Source organism: Lissotriton helveticus, chromosome 10 (assembly GCF_964261635.1).
Source record: "Lissotriton helveticus chromosome 10, aLisHel1.1, whole genome shotgun sequence".
Classification (NCBI taxonomy): domain Eukaryota; kingdom Metazoa; phylum Chordata; class Amphibia; order Caudata; family Salamandridae; genus Lissotriton; species Lissotriton helveticus.
This window is the reverse complement of record NC_136071.1, coordinates 913,769,963-913,790,638: the sequence shown is the minus strand read 5'-3', so window position 1 is coordinate 913,790,638 and position 20,676 is coordinate 913,769,963. Positions and strand designations below refer to the sequence as shown.

General features: G+C 47.6%; 1 protein-coding gene across 1 annotated transcript in view; it reads right to left on the bottom strand.

The window, feature by feature from the left end:
* Window positions 1-573: 573 nt before the first annotated feature.
* The window catches only part of TOMM7 (translocase of outer mitochondrial membrane 7), a 108,808-nt gene continuing 88,705 nt past the window's right edge, over window positions 574-20,676 (bottom strand). The window contains exon 3 of the mRNA XM_078664392.1: window positions 574-984. Within this exon, the coding sequence (XP_078520518.1) occupies window positions 969-984 (16 nt within the window). The 3' untranslated portion in view covers window positions 574-968. The remainder of the gene's footprint in view (window positions 985-20,676) is intronic.

Genomic DNA, 20,676 nt, shown 5'->3' with positions numbered 1-20,676 from the left:
CTACTCCTCACGGCAGCCCTTAAAATAATCCTGACTAACTGGAAGAACACAGCCAAAGCAAACTTTAAAACATGGATTAATTGGGTCACCTTCCTGAGAGGGGCGGACAACATCACAGGCAACTTCTCGAAAGAACACAACGCCAAACTACACATGTGGGACCCACTCGACAACCACCTGAGGAAACCCCAGTACAGGAACGCAGCCCCCCCCCCCTTTTTCTCTCTCCCTCTCTCCCTCTTTCTCTTCCTCCTCTCCCTCCTCGTAACTGAGGGGAAACGAACGGAAGGAACGCGCATCCACAAATGGACTGTAGACACAAAAAAATGGCTAAATGTACACTCCACCTATATATATATTTTTGTATGTTTTTGTATATTCATGCTGATGCCAATAAAAGTTTTTTTTTTTAAATAAAAAAAAAAACATACTGGTTCTTTGCCACCAGACCAACCTACACGCTACTCATCACATTAGGTGCCTGCATATTTGTCTTGTCCTGCACTTCAACAGGTGGAAAATGTTTAATAACTTGGCTTTCGATTGAAATGACAGTCACACGAATGCATAGAATTAGATGTAGATTGTTTTTTATAAAGGAAATTAATAAAAAAGAAATATCATATTGTTTATAACATTAAATATCTTCATTTTTTTTTTTACAAAGTGTGACATACAGCACTGCTGGCATCAATAGATTGTATACCGTGGAACAACTGAAAAGGTCTTTAAGCGTAGTAAACAAACAATAAAACTGGCTATTTGATATGACTGTTTCGATTTAACCAAGAAGTAAAATCAAAACTACAACTGCCTGAAAATAAATTCAACAAAATGATGTCATTTGTGTGGTATCTTCGGTCATTTTGAAAGCCATTAGCATCACTGGATAAAAGGTGGAGACCATTTCCAGTCTTCAAATTTTCTTCAAAGAGTCTTCAGCAGCAATGGTGTGTTGGAAAAACGTATTATCCCCAAAGTAGACTAAAAGACAATCAAATACAAAGAAAGTTAGACCTTTGTACATCAAAATAGACTTTAATATTGTTAATGTATTATTCACAACTTTCAAATACATGCAACATCTTACGCGAGTACATTTAAGAACCAATGAAAAACATACTTGCCAAGTCCAACATGGACTACGATTGAAGTTCAAAGATCATTGACTAGGAGAATTAATTTGTAAGAGAAACTACTATTCCATGTTTTAATTAGAGGAGGTCCGAATCCAAGGCATAGTTTTAGATTGTCCACATAGGTCAATTAATCTCAAATTAACTGATTTACAAAATTCAGTGATTGTCACAAAACTCTGGCACATATACTGCCTTTGTGGACCCAAATTGGACACCCCTGTCCTAAAGGAATGGAATGGTTATTAAAATGTTCAAAGATGTGAAGACACACATCTGAGAATCCAAAAGAAAACAAAAATAACTGAGTGCAAGTTATCGGAATGGAAGGGGATTGGGGGTTTAGTAGGGATATACTTATTAAAATATATTCTGCTGGTAGGAGAAGAGAGGAGTAAGAAGACAGCTTTCGGTTGGGTCAGGGTACAGGAATAAATGCGTGGTGTAACGGAGTGAAAGGGGGTTCTAGCCTGGATCTGTAGCTTCAAAAGTATGCAGGAGAGTGAGTTGGCCAAGGGCTGGACAGCTTCAAGGATTGTGGCTTTTATGTGCAGGGAATTTTATTTCTACTTTGTTAGATGAGTGCACGATCTCATTGAAACGTACAGACACTGGTGATGCTGACAGTGATTCATGCAAGTCTACTATACCTCATGTGTACTAATAAATTGGATGTTGCAAATGCATCGGGAATCTTAAGTGTAGAAGAGGAAGCCAAGGGGTTTAAACACACAAATTCAGATCGATTAGCTTCTCCCTCATATTCAAAATACTCAGATAGTGGCAACTGGTTATTGAGTAAAAGTAGCATCTTTATTGTTAATTTCAAGAGGAATCAACCTAGCGGGAAAGTTTCCATGAAAGGTTCTCTGTATTCACAAGAATCACAAATTCCTAATGTTTATGCTCGAAACCAGCCTTCAGAGGTTGTTTTTAGGTCTCGCCTAAGCAATCCCGTTAGGGATGCTGGCGAGATTATAGTAAGACTTTCAAAAGCGTACCCAAAGTGCGGATCAGGTACAGTGCATGTGCGCACAACCACGCCTATTGTGAACAGCTGCCATTTGCTACCAGACACTTTGTGCACGCGCCGCGCTCCGCCTCTGCTGCCACTTCAGCTCACCAGGCTGCACACCCCCTCACCTCTCGCTCGCCAATGTTTCTCCCACCCTTCCTTTGATCTCTGCTGCCAGTTCTCACAGGCTAATGGCCCTCCCCCAGCACAGAGCGCGCATCGCTTGTTTTGTTAGCCGTTTCTGTGTTCCGTGAGACCTCAGTACCCTTGCATACAAACTTCAGAATTAGTAATTCATCTTGCCCCTATTCTTTCCCCATGATGCGATTTTTAGGGGTGAAAGCTGCACTACCCATACAAAGCTTACTAGGGGTTAAAGCTGCACTACCCATGCAAAGCTTACAACTTAAAGTTGCTGTTGGGGCACGTTGGCAAGGAAACTGAGAAGGTGCCTACTAAAAGAAGTGCTTTGAAGTTTGTATTTTCAAATCCCGTCAAGGCCCTAGTGTGCAGCATGGATCAATTATTCTTTCTTTAAAGTAAATGACTTGTAAAACTGTTTTGCGCGGCACAGCAGTTTTCAGCAGTAAGATTAGATTTCCTGCCACTAACTTCCTGTGTCCGTGAATGGATGACTGTCGTTTTTTTAAATTGAAAAAAACAAAAGTGTGCCTAAGTAATATGCTTTTTGGTCCCTTAACTTGCTTGAAAAATAAATAAAACCACTCTATGCATTCAACCGCCGCACGTGAGCTGGAGGATAAAAATGGGCTCTCACTCGCAAGTATTACCTGTAAATAGGCGGGAAGCAAACATTAGCGGAGAAGCTGCTCTTTAGAGAACCGTAGCATTTCCACTCACTTTGCGCTTCTTCCCCGTCGTTTGGCCTCATGTGTAGTCAGACTTCTCTTCCCTTTTCCCGAGAAGCACGTTGTTTAAATGTGAGGAAGAAATGGAAAGGGCAATTGCATTTCCCCCCTCACATTTTGACCCCGCAAAATACAAATGAATGAACTATAGATGAGAGCCTGCAGGGTTTCCCTTTCCAAGCGCGTTTTGCGGCTTTGGGGTTGTCCTGCGCTCACATCACCCCCGCCCTCCATTGCACTGGCAGTGCGTCGTGTATAAACACGGTCAACTACAGTGGTAATATCTCTTGTTTATTATCTCTTCCTCCGCATCGCTGGCTCGCACTGCCTCTGTCTTGCTCGCCCCTCCCCCTCCACAGCGCCCCTTATTGTCACCTCGGCTTACACTCACCCCTCCTTTCTCCCCTTTCGGCCGCTTAGTTAGCAGCTGGTCATTAACTTTTGCATTGTGTGCGTATTATGATTATATTCCTTAGGGAAGGGTAGTGCTAGTCCAAGCTACATTGCGCGCTCCGATGTTTCTCTGGCCTCGTCTTAATTTGCCTCTGTAAATAATTAAACATTTGCATCTGGGGGATTGCAGGTTACCTGTAAATGTGAAGCGATCTAATTTTAGCTTCTGCTTTGACGTTTCTGAATTTAAAAGTTTGTTTTTATTCATCTGAGCAAACCTTTTACGGGCACAGTTGTAACTGTTCTCACTGTTGATACAATCATGTTTGTAAGCGCTGCTTCTAGTTGGAACCTTTGTAGACAGCGCCTACACTGAGCGCGTTCTTAGGCTGGGGGCTTAATTTCAGCAGCGGTCTACCGGTGCGCACGTTGGCACTTTATCATTGGTACCAAGGTACACCCCTTCCAGGTCTACTACTGACAAGCAAGTGAGTTACATTTGATGTCAGCTGTCCCCTTGGTTTCCATGTGTTTGTGCGCCTCCCCATCACTTCATTTGTGACACTGTGCTTGGTGGTGCAGTTCTTGGGCCAGGGCATATGTTCAACTCTGGCCATTGCCCGAATGGTTTATGTGTGGCGTTCTTGTTCTATTAATCAGTGAGTATTGCTCATGTGCACTTCAGCTGTGTGTGCTGCCCAGTGCTCTGGTCAAGATGGTTCTGCTCTTGTGGTGTCCCAGAGTGGTGCATCTGTTGTTGTTGTGTTGGATGTATGTGTGTTTGCTGTGGTATTGCTTTACTTCCTGGGTGTGCTGTTGTGTTTGTGCTGATTGGAGTTGTGTGTGTTGAGTTGTGTCAGTTATGTCTGTGTGTGACTGTTCTGCTGGTTGTGCACACACTGCTTGTTGTGCATACAGTGCTGTGTGTATATGGCCTTGGCATTGCCTGATGTGCATCCCCTGATGTTCTGTGGTGTTTGTTCATTTTTTATTTCATGTGCATCTGTGGTTGGTTTCATGTGGCAGTGCAGTTCTGTGCTGGTGCTGTTCTTGTGTGATTTGTGGTATGTTGTGTGTGTTTTGTTCCTGTGTGAAAAGGTTGTGCACTCCTGTTGTATCTGTGCTTCCATTGCCTTTTCACCGTTTCGCTGACAGGGTACGTCTGTTTCTGATTTGGTTCTGTGTGTGTTCCTGTAGTGTTTGTGTGTTGTTTTTGGGCAGGCATCTGTTCAGGCATTCCTGTGCGTGTGTTCTGTTTATTGCTACACCCAGGGTGTGTGTGTGTGTGTGCTGGCAAGTATTGGCAGCCTTCAGTGTGAGGCACTGGTGTTGTGTGTTCCTTTTTAGCCACTACTGCAGTGGCTGTCTCCCTGGTTGTTTGTTGTGTGGTGCATGGTGTGTATTGTGCTTGCTTGTTGCTGTGCTTGTTGCTGTGCATGGGGGTGCACAGGATGGGCACCTGGCCTGTGACTTGATGGGGTGTGTTGATGTGTGGTTGGGGGGAGGTGTGTCCCTGTGGCCTGTGTACCCTGCCCATGCCTTGGAATGGCCCTGCATTGTGCGCATGTGTTGACCGGTGACGGGACCGGGACGTTGCTGCAGGTTCGCGGTCGATGTGTGTCCAGGATGCAGTGGGGTGACATGGTGGCAGGTGGGTCATGTGTGGGTGCCCGTGTGGATGTGTTGTTGCCCCCAGCAGGGTGTCTGTTATGCTTTTGGACCCTGTGTCAGCCCGTGTCTTGTGTGTTGTATTTGTGTAATGGCGTACCTGCAGCAGCGTCCGCGGCGGCCATTAGATAATAGTGGTGTAGCAGGTACAGCACCGGAAACACATGTAGAGCTGGGTCCATGGCGGTTGTGACCGAGTGGTGTGTGGACCGGGCCTCTGCTATCGCGCTCCGCTGTCGAGTTTCCGCCATCTCTGGTTGGGCGGTGTCTCCGTTGCGGTGCGTCTGCCTGTTTGGGCTATCCTAATTTGTGGAGCGGGCGGTGAGTCTCCATTGGCTCCCACCACCGCAGTGGCGGGCACACTTTGATGGCGGTGTGCGCGCTCCGCAGCAGAAGCGAAATTACCTATGTTTTGCTATACTAATATGGCGGACGTGAGTACCGCTGCTCGTGGGAGGAAAAAGGCCAAGCACCGCAGGTGGTGCCACCGCCCATCATCCTAATGGACCCCTTGGTGTTATCAACGCAAGTGCGCCTGGGAAAAAAGCCAGATTAATCAGGGTTCACCAACCCGGGCATAAGCCATCCAGTCTATTAGCTAGTATCCAGGTAAATATATTTGCATCCACATTTAATAAAGATATGGGGCAGTAGGTGGCGCAAAGCTTAGGGTCCTTCCCAGGCTTGGGTACAATAATTATGATGGCCGATTTGATGGTCTCTGTAAGGGCATGCTTGGTGCTAAAGGAGTTATATAGCCAGGCCAGTATGGGAGACAACTGTGCAGTAAATGTTTTGTAGAATGCAGCTGTAAACCCATCCTTGCAGGGAGCCTTGTCCAGTTTAAGCCTCCCTATTGCTTCGAGGACCTCCTGCGCTGTGATATCCGATTCTAAGAGTGCTGCTGTAGTTTCCGGAAGTTTCGTTATGGGGGCCTGTTCCAAATGCGCGGAACAGTCTGTATGAAGTAAGGGCTTGGCGCTATTTGGCTGGGCATAAATCCAAGTGAATTCTGACACAATGTCTATGTCTTGTGTTAGGGTGTTGGAAGTGGTCTACTATAGTAGGAATGCAATGTGTGAATCTGCGCGCGTAGCCTATGTGCTAACAGTCTTCTGGCTTTGTTTCCCTCCTGTATAGTATTTTTGTTGCATGCAGAGCAAGGCATAATCGGCTGCATCCATATCTAGGGCCCTAAGCGGTTTTCTAGCTATGGTAAATTGGCACAATATTCTGTGAGAGCCTATCTGCCTGTGTGACTCTTCCCTTACCAGAGTCTCCAGCTCTAAGCATTTGGCTCTTCTCTCCCTGTTAGGCTGCGCTGCTACCGCAATATATGTCCCCCTCACCACTGCCTTGAGGGCAATCCAGACGATTGCTATGGGAGTGTGGGGTAAATCACTAATCTCCAAATATTCCGTATCCTCCTCACCACCTCCTAAATTGTAGAGGCGCAGGATAATAATTTAGGGTGGAGGTGCAATATCCTAGATTGCGGGCTATTATTGGGGAGGTGCAGTGCAATTGTGATAGGGGAGTGGTTTGATATAGAGGCCATCTCGATGTACGCATGGGTCAACTCGGGCAGGAAGGAAGTAGATGCTAGAAATAGTCAATTCCAGCATAAAACTGATGTGCTGCCGAGAAAAAGGAATAGGTCCTCGTGGTGGGATTCAAAGACCTCCATACATCAGCCAGCCCTGATAGCCTCAGATAGCCATTGAAGACAATGCGGGGAAAATGCTCCCGTTGGGCCCGCTCCGTGGGGGTAATCGGTCTAAGTGAGCGTTGGGCACCAGATTAAAATCTCCGCATTTCAGGACTTTAACGTCCGGGGAGGTAATGACAGTCCCAATCCTGGTGGTCGTTGAGAGTGCAGATGCATGCAATTTTAAAAAGTGTGTTGATGAAAGAAGATCCGCACAGAAAGCATGTTGCTGTGATTTCAGAGTGTACCTGAAGGACCTGCCCCTAGAAGTGAGTAGACACTAAAATCGCTACCCCAGCTTCCTTTCCAGGTCCTGAGGATCAGTATTGACGATCGAACCACTTTGAACGCATACGACCACAGTCCTTTTTTAGCAAGTGTGTCTCTTGTAGAAGACATATGTCGCACTGGGCAGCCTTTAGTTGGGACAATAGTGCTATTCTCTTCACTGGGAATTCAATCCCCTGACGTTAAGGGTAAATATCCTTACCATGGGAAAAGGTGGATGTGTCGGCCATAGGAGACCCCATTAGTGACGGGTGCACCTGTGTTGCCAATAAATATGTTGAGGAGAAACAGTTACACGTAATAGTACAGGTTGGAAACAAATGTATAAAAAAACAAGGCAATGGAACAGAAGTAACAGAGACACCAACTGGTGTAAAAGAGTGAATCATGTAGTATGGGTTCATGTCGTCCGTCATCCGTGTCAGACAGTGGAGGAGTGTAGAGGTTGGGGGTACACTCCGCTGCACCCTTTCAGACGTACACACAAAAAAAAAAAGGGCAGATCCAGAGTTCATGCCTAGGCACAGGGACGTAGGGCCATTGCAGGTAAAAACTAAATTTCCTCCATCGTCAGAGTCGGGGGGGGTTGCTGGAGTATTCCCATACCCAACTTGATTACTCATCTGCCTGCTACGGGGACTGGTCCCGCCGGGTGAGATGCTGCAGAAGGGCCGATTTCTCTCCAAGGCTCTCCATGTGACCGTCCTGTCCTGTACAGAAGCGGTCGCTCCCCTCACCTCCTCTCATCCTGGTATCGCAACGCATTGCCTCCTTTGAATACGCTTTGTGCATCCTGGTATCGTAGCGATTTACCTCCTTTGATTCGCTTTGTGCCCCATTATAGTAGCGCTTTGCCTCCTTTTGATAAGCCCAGTGCCCCATTATAATATCGTAGCGCTTTGACTCCTCAAAATACGCTTTGTGCTAGCACTGCTGATCACGCGCTCGACTGCAGGATATTGTATTGCATTGTGGTTTGTTTTGCAGAGTGTAATATTGATCAACTGCTGCTTTGCTAGTAGTGCTACACCACTGCTGCCTAGACTTAAGATTCACCCACAGCGCTCCATTGCTCACTTCGCTTTTTCGCTTTGTTCCCCTAGCTCACCCTGCTTCGCAGTGTTTGTTTTTGTTGCTGCCATTTTGTTTGTTGTGCCGTCCCAGACCGTCCCTCCACCTCGCTCCCGCCTCCCAGCTGCCCCTCCCACGCTCCGCCCCCTACACTCCCCATGTAAGACAGATGAGCCTTCGCGCAGCGTCCACGCGCAGCGGCCGCGCCGAAGGTGCGCCAAAGGAAAGCCTGTCTACGCCCGTCCGCGCCTGGACCGCGCCCAGCGCTAGACCCCTTGGCCCCCGCAAACAGCACTCATCCCGCATAACGTATGACGCCGCCACCCTCCTAGCCCTTAACCCCGGTCGCACCCCACAATGCTACGAAGCTTCCCCAGGACGTACCCACGGTCCTTTCGCCTGCCACTCCTGCAAGCTCGACTGCATCAAGACCCACACCAAATCCACTAACTCCAAACACAGCTCCGACCCTAACCACCTGAAGTGCATCCTGCTAAACACCTGCTCGGTCCACAGACACGCCACTGAACTCTGGAACCTACTCGACACTGCTTCACCGGACATCGCCTTCCTTACAGAAACCTGGATGAACGCCTCTTCAGCGCCCAACATCGCCATTGCCATCCCGGACGCTTTCAAGATCATCCGAAAAGACCGCACCAACCAAACAGGAGGAGGTATCGCCATCGTCCATAAGAACACCATCAGAATCACGACCAGCCTCGACGATAACCTTGCAACCGCCGAACACCTCCACTTTCAGATCCACACCGACCCCAGGACCACACTTAGAGGCACCCTCATCTACAGACCACCAGGAACCCGTAAACAATTCAGCGAAGACATCACTGACTTCATCAGCCCACATGCCCTCACCTCCGAGAACTACATTCTACTGGGAGACCTCAACTTCCACCTGGAAAAGAAAAACGACAGCAATACCACCACCCTTCTGGACAACCTGGCCAATCTCGGTCTCGAACAACTTGTTGACACCCCCACCCATGTAGCCGGACATACGCTCGACCCAATCTTCACCTCCAGCAAGCACATCTCCTTCGATCACACCACAGCTCTCCATTGGACGGACCACAGCTGTGTTAACTTCAGCTGCAAAACTACCTCGACCCACAACCCCCCACAACCTATTCCACGAAGAAACTGGAACAAAATCACCACCGCCCAACTCCTCACATCGCTCACACAAAACCCTCCCGCCCTCTCATCGGACCCAAACCAAGCGGCCACCAAACTCAAACAATGGATCACTCACAGCGCTGACGAACTAGCACCCTTGAAAAACCACCAAACCAATCAGGGCAGCAAAAAGGCCCCCTGGTTCAACGAGGACCATAAGAAATCCAAAAAACTATGCCGCACTCTCGAGAAAACATGGAGAAAAAACCCAACCACTGACAACCTGACCACCTTCAAGACAGCCACCCGCAAACACCACCAATTGATCCGATCCACCAAGAAATCAGCATTCAAAGATCGACAACAACGCCCAAAACAGCAAGGAACTATTCAACATCGTCAAAGAATTCACCAACCCCACCGCAGCCTCAAACGACATTACTCCCTCCCAAGACCTCTGCGACTCGTTATCCTCTTTCTTCCACAACAAAATCGCCGACATACATAACAGCTTTGAGAACATTTCCAAAGAACAGTCCACTTCACCCACCTCCGAACCTAAACCGCCCTCTAACATCCTTAACGCCTGGAACCCAATCACCACTGAAGACACCATCCGCCTAATGAACTCCATCCATTCAGGCTCGCCAACCGACCCCTGTCCCCACCACATCTTCAACAAAGCAGACTCCATCATCGCACCCCATCTCCGTGATGTCATCAACTGCTCCTTCAACTCCGCTACCTTCCCAGAAAGCTGGAAACACGCCGAACTCAACGCCCTCTTTAAGAAACCCACAGCGGACCCCCCTGAACTTAAGAACTACCGCCCCATCTCCCTCCTCCCATTCCCTGCCAAAGTCATTGAGAAATCCGTCAATAGCCAGCTCGCCGCCTTCCTTGAATCCAACAAATCCCTCGACTACTCACAGTCCGGCTTTCGAGCCAAACACAGCACCGAAACCGCCCTTATTGCAGCGACAGACGACATCCGAAAACTACTGGACAACGGAGAAACAGTTGCCCTCATCCTACTTGACCTCTCCGCAGCCTTCGACACAGTCTGTCATAGCACCCTCATACAACGCCTCAGCAACATCGGCATACAAGGAAAAGCCTTGGACTGGATCATCTCGTTCCTCGCCGGGAGAACCCAGAGAGTCCGACTCCCCCCATTCAAATCAGATGCCACTGAAGTCATCTGCGGAGTACCACAAGGATCATCACTCAGTCCCACCCTCTTCAACATTTACATGAGTCCCCCTCGCATCCATCGCGCGACAACACAACCTTAACATCATCTCTTACGCTGACGACACCCAGCTGATCCTTTCCCTCACCAAAGACCCAAATACCACCAAAACCAACCTACACAAAGGGATGAAAGAAGTAGCCGAGTGGATGAAGAACAGCCGTTTAAAACTGAACTCGGACAAAACGGAAGTCCTCATCCTAGGATCATCCCCCTCTGCCTGGGACAACTCATGGTGGCCATCGGCCCTGGGCACGGCACCCATACCCACAGACCACGCACGTAACCTAGGCTTCATCCTAGACTCCTCCCTCTCGATGACCAGACAAGTCAACGCCGTCTCATCCTCCTGCTTCAACGTACTTCGTATGCTCAAAAAAATCTTTCGTTGGCTCCCCACCGAAACAAGAAAGACTGTCACCCACGCACTGGTCACTAGCCGACTTGACTATGGAAACACCCTCTACGCCGGAACCACAGCCAAATTACAGAAAAAACTCCAACGCATCCAAAACGCATCAGCCAGACTCATATTGGACATCCCACGCCAAGCTCACATTACCGGTCACCTGAAAGACCTCCACTGGCTTCCCGTCAACAAGAGAATAACGTTCCGTCTCCTCACCCACGCACACAAAGCCCTCTACGACCTAGGACCCGTATGCCTCAACAAACGACTGTCCTTCTACACACCGACCCGCCAACTAAGATCCTCCAATCAAGCCCTCGCCGCAGTTCCACGCATCCATAGATCCACCATGGGAGGAAGATCCTTCTCCTACTTGGCGTCCAAAACCTGGAATTCTCTCCCCACTCACCTCCGCCTTACCCAGAACCACATCTCCTTCAGAAAGGAACTTAAAACCTGGCTATTCGATAAATAATGCACCCCCTCCCCCAAGCGCCTTGAGACTCTCTGGGTGAGTAGTGCGCTATACAAATTCCTGAACTTGAACTTATTGTGGTTGGCATGCTCAGTTTCTGACAGGACCGGAATTACGATTGTTTCTGGGGACCAAGCCGGGGAACCCTGGGGCTCTGCGAGATCGCCCTGCTCCAGTTCCAATCTCAAGATCGCCGCAGTCTCTGATGGTGTACGAACCATACGTGTCTCCCCCTCCCCCCCAAAGACGAGACAGAAGGGGTGAACCCCCCCCCCCCCACCTGTAGCTGACCCCCTTATCTCTCAAGAATGCGGTCACCGGCTTCATGGTTCGGTGGTGTTGTGGCATGATGAAGGAGCGATCTTGGTACAGGCGCACTTTTGTCCCCTTGAAAAGGACATGGGGTTGATCTCGCACTGTGTTTCCTAATAAGTTCTTTCTGGCTGTAATTGTGTAGACACGTAATGTTGTCCTGCGGGGTTCTAGGCACCCCAGAGGGGCATCCCGCTGTGTGCATGTGATCCAGGAGGAGTTCCTTCTCTGCCAGCTCCGGGGAGATATGACGGAAGAGCCGAAGTACATAATCCTCCAGTCTGCCAACATATGCATGCAACGGACACCCTTAAGGCCCCGTCTGTGGTGTTAGACAGACTCCAAAGAGTTCAAACAGCCGCCGCCAAACTGGCCCTGGGCTGGCCTAGGAGATCCTCGGCCACTGCGGCAATGGCCGAGCTTCATTGGCTCCCTATGAAACAGCGAGTTGCTTTTAAATCTCTCTGTCTTGTTTTTAAAGCCTTGCATGGAGTTGGGCCCGGCCCCCTGCAATCTATGTTTGACTGGTACATTCCAACCAGAGCCCTCCGATCTACAACGGCCTGCCTTGTTAAAGTACCAAGATTTAAAAAGGTCAGGACAGGAGGAAGATCTTTCAGGGTTACTGCATCAAAACTCTGGAACAGCCTGCCTTTGGATGTCCGTCAAATAAGTGAACTTCTACCTTTTAGGAAACGGGTCAAAACTTGGCTGTTTCCAAAATGTTAATTGCCAATTATTCAACTGTTGTCTCCCAGGGCATCTGTCTTAAGAGTTATCTCAGCGCCAGGATACCTGTAAGGTGATAGTTGCGCTTTATATATGTTTTAAATAAATAAAATAAATAATTCTAGTGTTGGATCCGTGGGATCTGCTTTGCAAGTCCTCCAGATAATAGTTGAGATAAGCATGCAGTCTTTGAGCTCAAGCATCTCGTTGTGCCACTGTGTCCACTCGCTGCTCCAGGTGACCCATCTCGCACCGAAGGTCCTTTACTTCCGTGGTCATCTCCATCTTTAGAGTTGCTATGTTTTCTTCAAGGCTACTACTCCCCCCTGGGGTGCCGCTCCGGTCTACCGCCTCCATAGAGCTCTGGGCTCCAGGGGGGCCCCTAGGCGTCGCCCCTCAGCCTCTGCCAATGTCCGGGTCTCCTCTCACCACCAGTTACCTAAGCAGTCTTTCCCAGTCTCGGCCACCAACGGAACAGCACCGCCACCCCCTCCCCCCAGCCCTTCTGGCTAGGGTCGGATTAATGGGAATCCAGGGCCAGAAGAGCACCTCTCCGCCTGAGATTCTTGGAGGTAGGGTCAGCGGCTCACACTGCTCAGTCTGGGACTGTAGACATCCTGGCGTCTCAGCGTCTGCCATCTCCTGAGCGGGTGCGGCGAAGCCCCACAAGGCTGCTCCTACACGGGCGTGATCTTGGACACACCCCTCCGAGTGTTAACTTTTAATATGAAGGAAGCATTACTACAGAAAGGGAAAGAAAAAAAAAATGCTCCTGAAAAACTCCAAATACTAATTTACCTCCCAAATGCACAAACAACCACACATGATCGTTAAGGAGTATCCCTCTACTTCAACGTTACAAAAAAAAGGACCTTTTCATCATCTGATGATGATGATGATGAGGATGATGGTGGTGGTGGTGGTGGTTCCTGCCCTAGTGAGTTGGTGGTATAGGGATCTGTACTCTGACCAAGACAGGCCTTGCAATCAAACTTGACAGCTTTGTTTGTTCAATTATCTATGGTACTTAACAACCCACCCCCGGTGGCTAAATCAATTGTACAAGGTTTATGATTTTGTATATGGCTAAAAGATCGAAGGATGGTTCTAGTACATTAAATAATTCAGGAAGCTGTGTTAACGTGGCTAAAGGGAACAAATCAGGTAAGCATGGTTGTTTTTGCTCTCAAGGGACGTTAAGGGACTTAAAATAGAGAGCGCTGTTCCTTAAAACCAGCAAGTCAAACACTTAAATCAAGTTATGTCATATTGCTAGGAAGCTGGGCCCAGAGGATGACATTTTTCATTCTTGCACTTCTGATGTTAAGGCCTTTTAGGAAAATGCGAGTTTACAGGCCAACTATATTTGAACATCAACCAATACACTTCATGTTTGAATATTTTCTCTCTCTCTCTTATTGAAGTTTAAGTACAGGCAATTATTGGGCTACAACAAATACATATTTTGTTATTGAGGTGTTATAATATAACTGAGAGTTTATAGTATGGGCTTAATTTAGCCGTGGGTGTTGGCCCTCTAAATACACTGTATTACTTTACTATTTTAAAAATGTCACACTTTATGTAATACTCTTTAACACGTTTGAAGGGTAGTGCACACAAAGTATATATACCCGATTGATCGAATTCAATCGCTGTGGGGAGGGAGGGGGGGGGGGGAGAGATTTCACTAATTTTAGCCAGTATATGGAAAAGGGATGATAGACCAGAGGGTATGCTCTTTTTTTAACTTTTTGCTCTAGACTGATGCAACACCATTTTGCACGTTATCAATGTATTGAAGTCACAATTACATTTCATCCTTTTCCCCCTTTATATTGTTGAGTACTATTGACTTTTATGGATAGGTTGGTGGCATGCAGCTTTGTAAACGTAAGACTACACGAACTGCTTTCTGTATCAACGGCAACGCACAATGGAAGGCCTTAACTGTACCATACACATGCTGTGTGCATTGATTGATTGGTTCATGTTGGAAATAAAATTACAATAAGGGCATTATTTATTATAGCCCTCTGATTTTCTTGCATGATGTATGTGCAGAAAATTTCCCTAAACGCCTAAACCATAAATTAAAAGGATATGATCTCACAGAAGTGTGCCTCGTTTTTTCCAAATATTTTCATTTATTCTGGTGGAAAAGCACATTAATTAGAAACTGTTCATCACTTGAGTGACTGAGTTTTGCATGAAAACGCGGAACACATAAGAGAATTCGGGAGGTAGGCTATTTATTTTCACATCCAAATTTCGTCAAATGGGAAAGTCCAGTGTCAAAAGGATGACATGGCAGGAAATAAACACCGAGAGCCTCTTTGAGGATCTCTGGAATTTCCACCTCCTGCAGATTCGGTCATTGAGAGAACTCTGGGCATATTTACATATGCACACAGTGCTGCAATGTCTGTTTATGCACCAGTAGACTCTAGTTTAAGAAACGATCCCATACAAGCTTAAATGAAACCAAAATCATACAGAAGCACTTAAATAGAACTTTTATATCCCCCATCTGAATATTTATAGACTCTTTGTAACGTTTTGGAACCGGACTACCCAACACCTATTTTGTTGCTATTTAAAGGCCGTACTTACTCTACCACTGACGCATAAAAGTTAATAAAAATGACGAGGAACTAACCGTTTAAACGCGACACGGCCAAGGGATTGGAGATTAATAAAACAAATTCCAAGATTTGCACGGAAAGCTAACTGTTGCAGTTTACCAGCACCGAATTCTATCATTCCAATAAAAAATATATAACTGGTTACCCATAGTACACGAACACACTCAATCAAGCAAGGGGTCAACTCAGAATTATTCCATCATTCTCTTTGCCATGTTTTCTGCCTCCAGTACGTGACTGCGTAGACAGAACGTCAAACCCACTGATTTATTGAGCGCGAGCAGCGCTAGGTAAAGAGCTAGACCCGGGTACAATCATGACGCGTTAAGCCTTGTGAAGGCAAGCCTACGACAAAGGATAGAGTGAGCATATCTCTGATATTAATGCATGCCCCATGTTCAGAAAAACACTCTTGCAGCAGAGGACGCATCTAACCCTAAGCTGCATCGCCGTGCTCGCATTCCTCCAGCCTGTCTATGTCTCACTGCTCCATCCAGGAGGGAATGCACAGATCACTGGCCCTCTGTTACTGGCTGGCCCGAGACCATCTTCTGGTGGTGTGAAGGGAGGAGACAGCTCTTCACATGCTCATTTGGTCGGCCCACGGTGACATTCTTTTGCGGTGTTGGGGAATGAGGGGACGGCTCTACAATTGATGTTCTCACCTGAAGGCAGTACCTACAGTTCTGATCCTCTGGCTCATTCAATGCACTTTGGCAGCCATACCTTCAATTGAACAGTTTGAACTGATAGCCCCCCATTCTCCTATGCCCCCATATTGAGGTTCTAGGCGGCCCAACTAGCCCTTTACTTTGCCTCCATGAAAGTTGCATATTAAATCAAGCATACCATACTCCATCTCGTAGGTGAAACTTTACAAACTGCCCCGCTAGCGTAATGATGCTGGCAAACCTCGAACCTATGCCGCAGCCACTGCAGTTCAGAATGCACACTTCACCACATTAACAAATCAAGAAAATTAGCAATTTTTATTCTGTCAAGCCAAGCAAGGCTCCAACAAGCAGATCACTGAAAAGGACGTCTGTCTCAAAGAACTGGTGAACTCCTGCATGGTAAGCAGAAGAAATGAACACCGATCATCCAAAGGGGCACGTCGGTAAAACTTTGTTGAGTCATCCTTAGAAGCATCTGTCATCACTTACTGAACAGGCAGACACTGGGGCATTCCCTCAAACTTTCCAACACATGCGGGGCGGAGCTGATTGCAAGCTCCGCTCAGTATTTTAGCTGGGTAACTTCACAGCTCACCGAGGATCGCGGTGAGTAGGCGGCTGCCTGTCCCCCCAACACCCTCTGTGTTTACCATTGTGCTCTGCATACTTCTGACATTGGGGGCATTATTCTCTGTGTGGAAAACTAACAGAAACGCTAGAAAAATGTTTTAGAATGATGTAAAATGATGGACGATTTTTAACTTCATTTAAAACTTATTTTAACTTGCAATTTGCACATATACATTTATACCGCTTGGCTCCCGCCTCGTTCCCCGCAGCTGCCTGCTGTTTGAGTGGAGGGCGTGGAGACCGGCACCTGAACGCGCAGGGCGGTTCCGGCACCACATGGGGCGGAGCTGATTGCAAACTCCGCTTCCTATATAATCAATGTGTCTGAGAACGCGCAGCGGGCGAGCGCAGCGGGCGCGCCGTTGGCGCGCCGAAGGCGCGCCTAAGGCAAGCCCGTCTGCGCCCGTCCGCGCCAGGCCCGCGCTCAGCGCCGGTCACTATGCCCAAAATGACTCATCGATACGCCGGAGCTGGTCTAGAGAAAGTCTCCTAGATCTCAGACCCATATCAGTTGACAACCACCCAAGGTACATCCCTACGTTAATGTTGCAAAGCTACTCTTGCCCTAAGTGTCATTTTTCCCTGCAACCGGCGAGTATCAACTCATGTAAGATTACCAGCATAAGCTGTCACAGCTCCCTTTTGCGTGAAGTGAAGGCTTGTTTAGTCAACTGCCGCTCCCTGCCTAAACACGCTAGTGACATCTGGCTCTCCCTCTCTACTAATGCCTGGGACTTGCTGTTCCTCACGGAAACTTGGACCAAGGAGCACTCGCACCCCGACATCGCCCTAGCTGTCCCCCCGAACTATCAATTTGCTGGGCTTGATAGACCAGGCGCCAAGACAGGGGGAGGAATAGCTATCATTCTCAGAGCCCACTGGACAATTTCCTCTAGGAAACTAGACAACTTGGGCCCTATTGAAGCTATGTATTTTTGTATCTCCGAGGCAGCTCTCCTTATCTGTGCAGGGGTACTTATCTACAACCCCCCGAACACCCCCCCCACTCATATTACGGAATTAATATCTAGGTTAGCTGACCTCTCACTAAAACACTCGCACTTTACTGTATTGGGGGATTTTAATCTACACGCAGATGATAGTAACTGCACTAAGGCTTGTTCTTTGGTAGAGACCTTGGAGGGTTTCAACCTTCTGCAGAAAGTTGTTGGCCCCACACACTCTGCAGGGCACACGTTAGATCTGATCTTCACTAACCTCCCCGGTCTCGCCACCGGTACCCCTCTCCCTGTGACTTGGTCAGACCATTTTACGATCCCTTTTAATCTAAAACTCGCCACGAATATGTCCTCAGTCTGTAGGTCAGAGAGGACGGGTAGAAAGTGGTTTAAAGTTACGCCCGAGGAGCTTGAGCCCGCCTTAGCCAAACTGGAATGGCAACCCTCCGCTGACATCAACGAGGATGTGGCTAACCTTAACCAATATTTCATCACGGCCATTGAAAATATCGCCCCCCTCACTACCCTTTCCTCAGCTAGAACCAAGCCCTCTGCTCCCTGGTTCTCCCAGCTGCTGCGGGAAGAAAAAAGCAAATGCAAAAAGCTTGAACGCCTCTGGCGGCGTGCCTATGATCCAGGTGCCAAAATAACATACAGAGGGGCACTAAAAAATTTCCATAAACTTAAGCAGACTGCCATGAGGGAATACTTTGCTAATAAAATCAAAGCGGCAGATAACAGTGCCAAGGCACTCTTCCAAGTTGTAAAAAATTTCACGAATCCCTCTGCCCTTCTACAAAAGACAGAGCCCTGTCAAGAACTCTGCGACAATCTATCCAATTTCTTTTATGAGAAAATTTCCCTCATCTATGCAACTTTTAATACAGGATCTGACCTCGATACAGATGTCACTCCCCTTACTGACGTCAGCCCCGAGGACAAGAGGTTTACGGCGTTCAAACCCATCACCTTAGATTCTGCACTATGCAAACTCCATCTATGTAAATCAGGCTCTCCCCTAGACCCGATGCCTGCCCACGTGTACTCCACAGTTGCTCCTGTGATCGTGCAACCCCTACTATCAATATGGAATTCCTCCCTTAGATCAGGACAATTTCCAGACATTTGGAAACAGGCAGTTCTCATCCCCCTGTTAAAGAAACCCGACGCGGACCCGGCGGTCCTCAGTAACTACCGTCCGATATCCCTGCTACCAAAACCGGCCAAAATTTTGGAAAAAATAGTACAGGAACAACTAGCGGACTATATTGAAAACCAGAACCTGCTGCATGACTCACAATCTGGTTTTAGGACCGGCTACAGCACGGAGACGGCTTTACTAGAGGTGGCGGAGACGGTGCGGGAAACCGTGGACAGGGGAGAGGTGGCTATGTTAGTGCTCCTCGACCTGTCCGCGGCCTTCGACACTGTCTCCCATGCCATCCTCCTGGGGAGACTCCGCAAGATGGGGATTCATGGCACCCCTCTGGCCTGGATCTCCTCCTTTCTCACAGGCCGCACACAACAAGTCTGGTGCCGCCCTTTCTGGTCCAGGGATGAGAAACCTCTCGATTGTGGGGTGCCCCAGGGCTCTGCTCTCAGCCCCCTCTTCTTCAACATTTATGTAGCGCCCCTAGCAAAGGTAATCGAGTCTTTAGGGGTAAGAGTGATATCGTATGCTGACGACACCCAGCTTATCTTCTCTTTTAAAGATCACTCAGCCTCAGGTTTCGACAATTTTAGAAGTTGTCTTTCTAATATCGTGGCCTGGATGACCTCTAACACGCTAAAGCTAAATACGGATAAGACTGAGGTGTTATTTTTTAATCAGACTCTTTCCCTACCCCCCTCCACATGGTGGCCTGTGGAACTCAACCCTCCACCTACTCCGGTGAGGGTGGCTCGCAATCTCGGAGTTCAATTTGATAATGATCTATCGTTTAAGACTCAGATTCAGAAAGTCACCTCAGCATGCTTCGGGAAACTCCATATGATTAGAAAGATTTCCCCCTTTCTTCCCATTGAAGCTCTGAAAACAGTGACACATGCTCTAATTACGTCACACTTGGACTATGCGAATAGCCTGTACGTAGGACTCCCCGCCTACCTGCTGCACAGATTACAAATTGTGCAGAATGCTGCTGCCAGGCTGATTTGCAAAGTCCCCTATCGTCACTCAATCTCCCCCCACTTGAAGAAATTGCACTGGCTACCGATCGCTGCTCGCGTTAAATTCAAGGCTCTGATACTAGCCTTTAGAGCTCTTAAGGGGAAAGGCCCTAAATACCTGAGTCACAGACTAAAACCAGTGCATTCCACTCTTAACCTCCGATCAAACCACCTTCACTTGCTGTCTACTCCCCGTTTCCGTTTTGCGAGAAAGGGTGGTAGAGCCTTCACAGTGGCAGTATCCAAACTGTGGAATTCTCTGCCCATCAGCCTTAGGATGACCGACACTGAATCTCAGTTTAGGGGCAAATTGAAAACCTTTTTATTTTTAGCCCACTAAGTTAAAACTTTAAACATGCTACTGCCACTCCCACCTGCATTCCTCAGCGCCGGGACACCCCCGTTGGGGGTAGCTGTGCGCTCAACAAATGTCAAATAATAATAACAATAATAATGCATCACCTATATCAAATTTGCCTTCGCTGGTACCACATTGAAAACCAATATATCAAGTCTAGTCACTAAATTTACAATAGCATCTACCCTTAAAGATCCACACATGGACAAGGTGCACGTGCATTTCTCCACACTAACAACTACCCTGCTAAAGAAAAGAAGAACATGTGGGGAAAACCATTCATTAGCGGAAGACTGCCACTACAGCACCAGTGGCACCCTTTGCACCAACACCACCATCGCTATCGGAAAGTCAAATTCGTACTGCAAGCAAAACTTACGCCATCTTTTGAGGACAAAGACAGCAATGATAAGGAAAAGACTGTGCCAAACATCCATGCAGCGGACAAAACAGTGAAGTGTGCATGAGCATAGACATGCATCTACTCATCACAGTAATTAACCACGATAAACAAGGATGACTATTTTGTGGCCGAGTATACAAAGCTGACTCTTCATTTAAAATATCACAAATCTGATATATTGTGCCGAGTCCAGAAGTTCCCTTATGAGTGGACAGCGCTAGCTATGCAATACCAGAGTGCTCCATTTGAGGGTTGTGTAGTCGATCAGCCTGAGGCTCAACACAGAGGAGTGCAAGACATTTGCAAATACACACGTTGAATAAATGACGACAACTCAAGAAGGAGATCCACATCAATTTATAAAAATAGCAAGGAT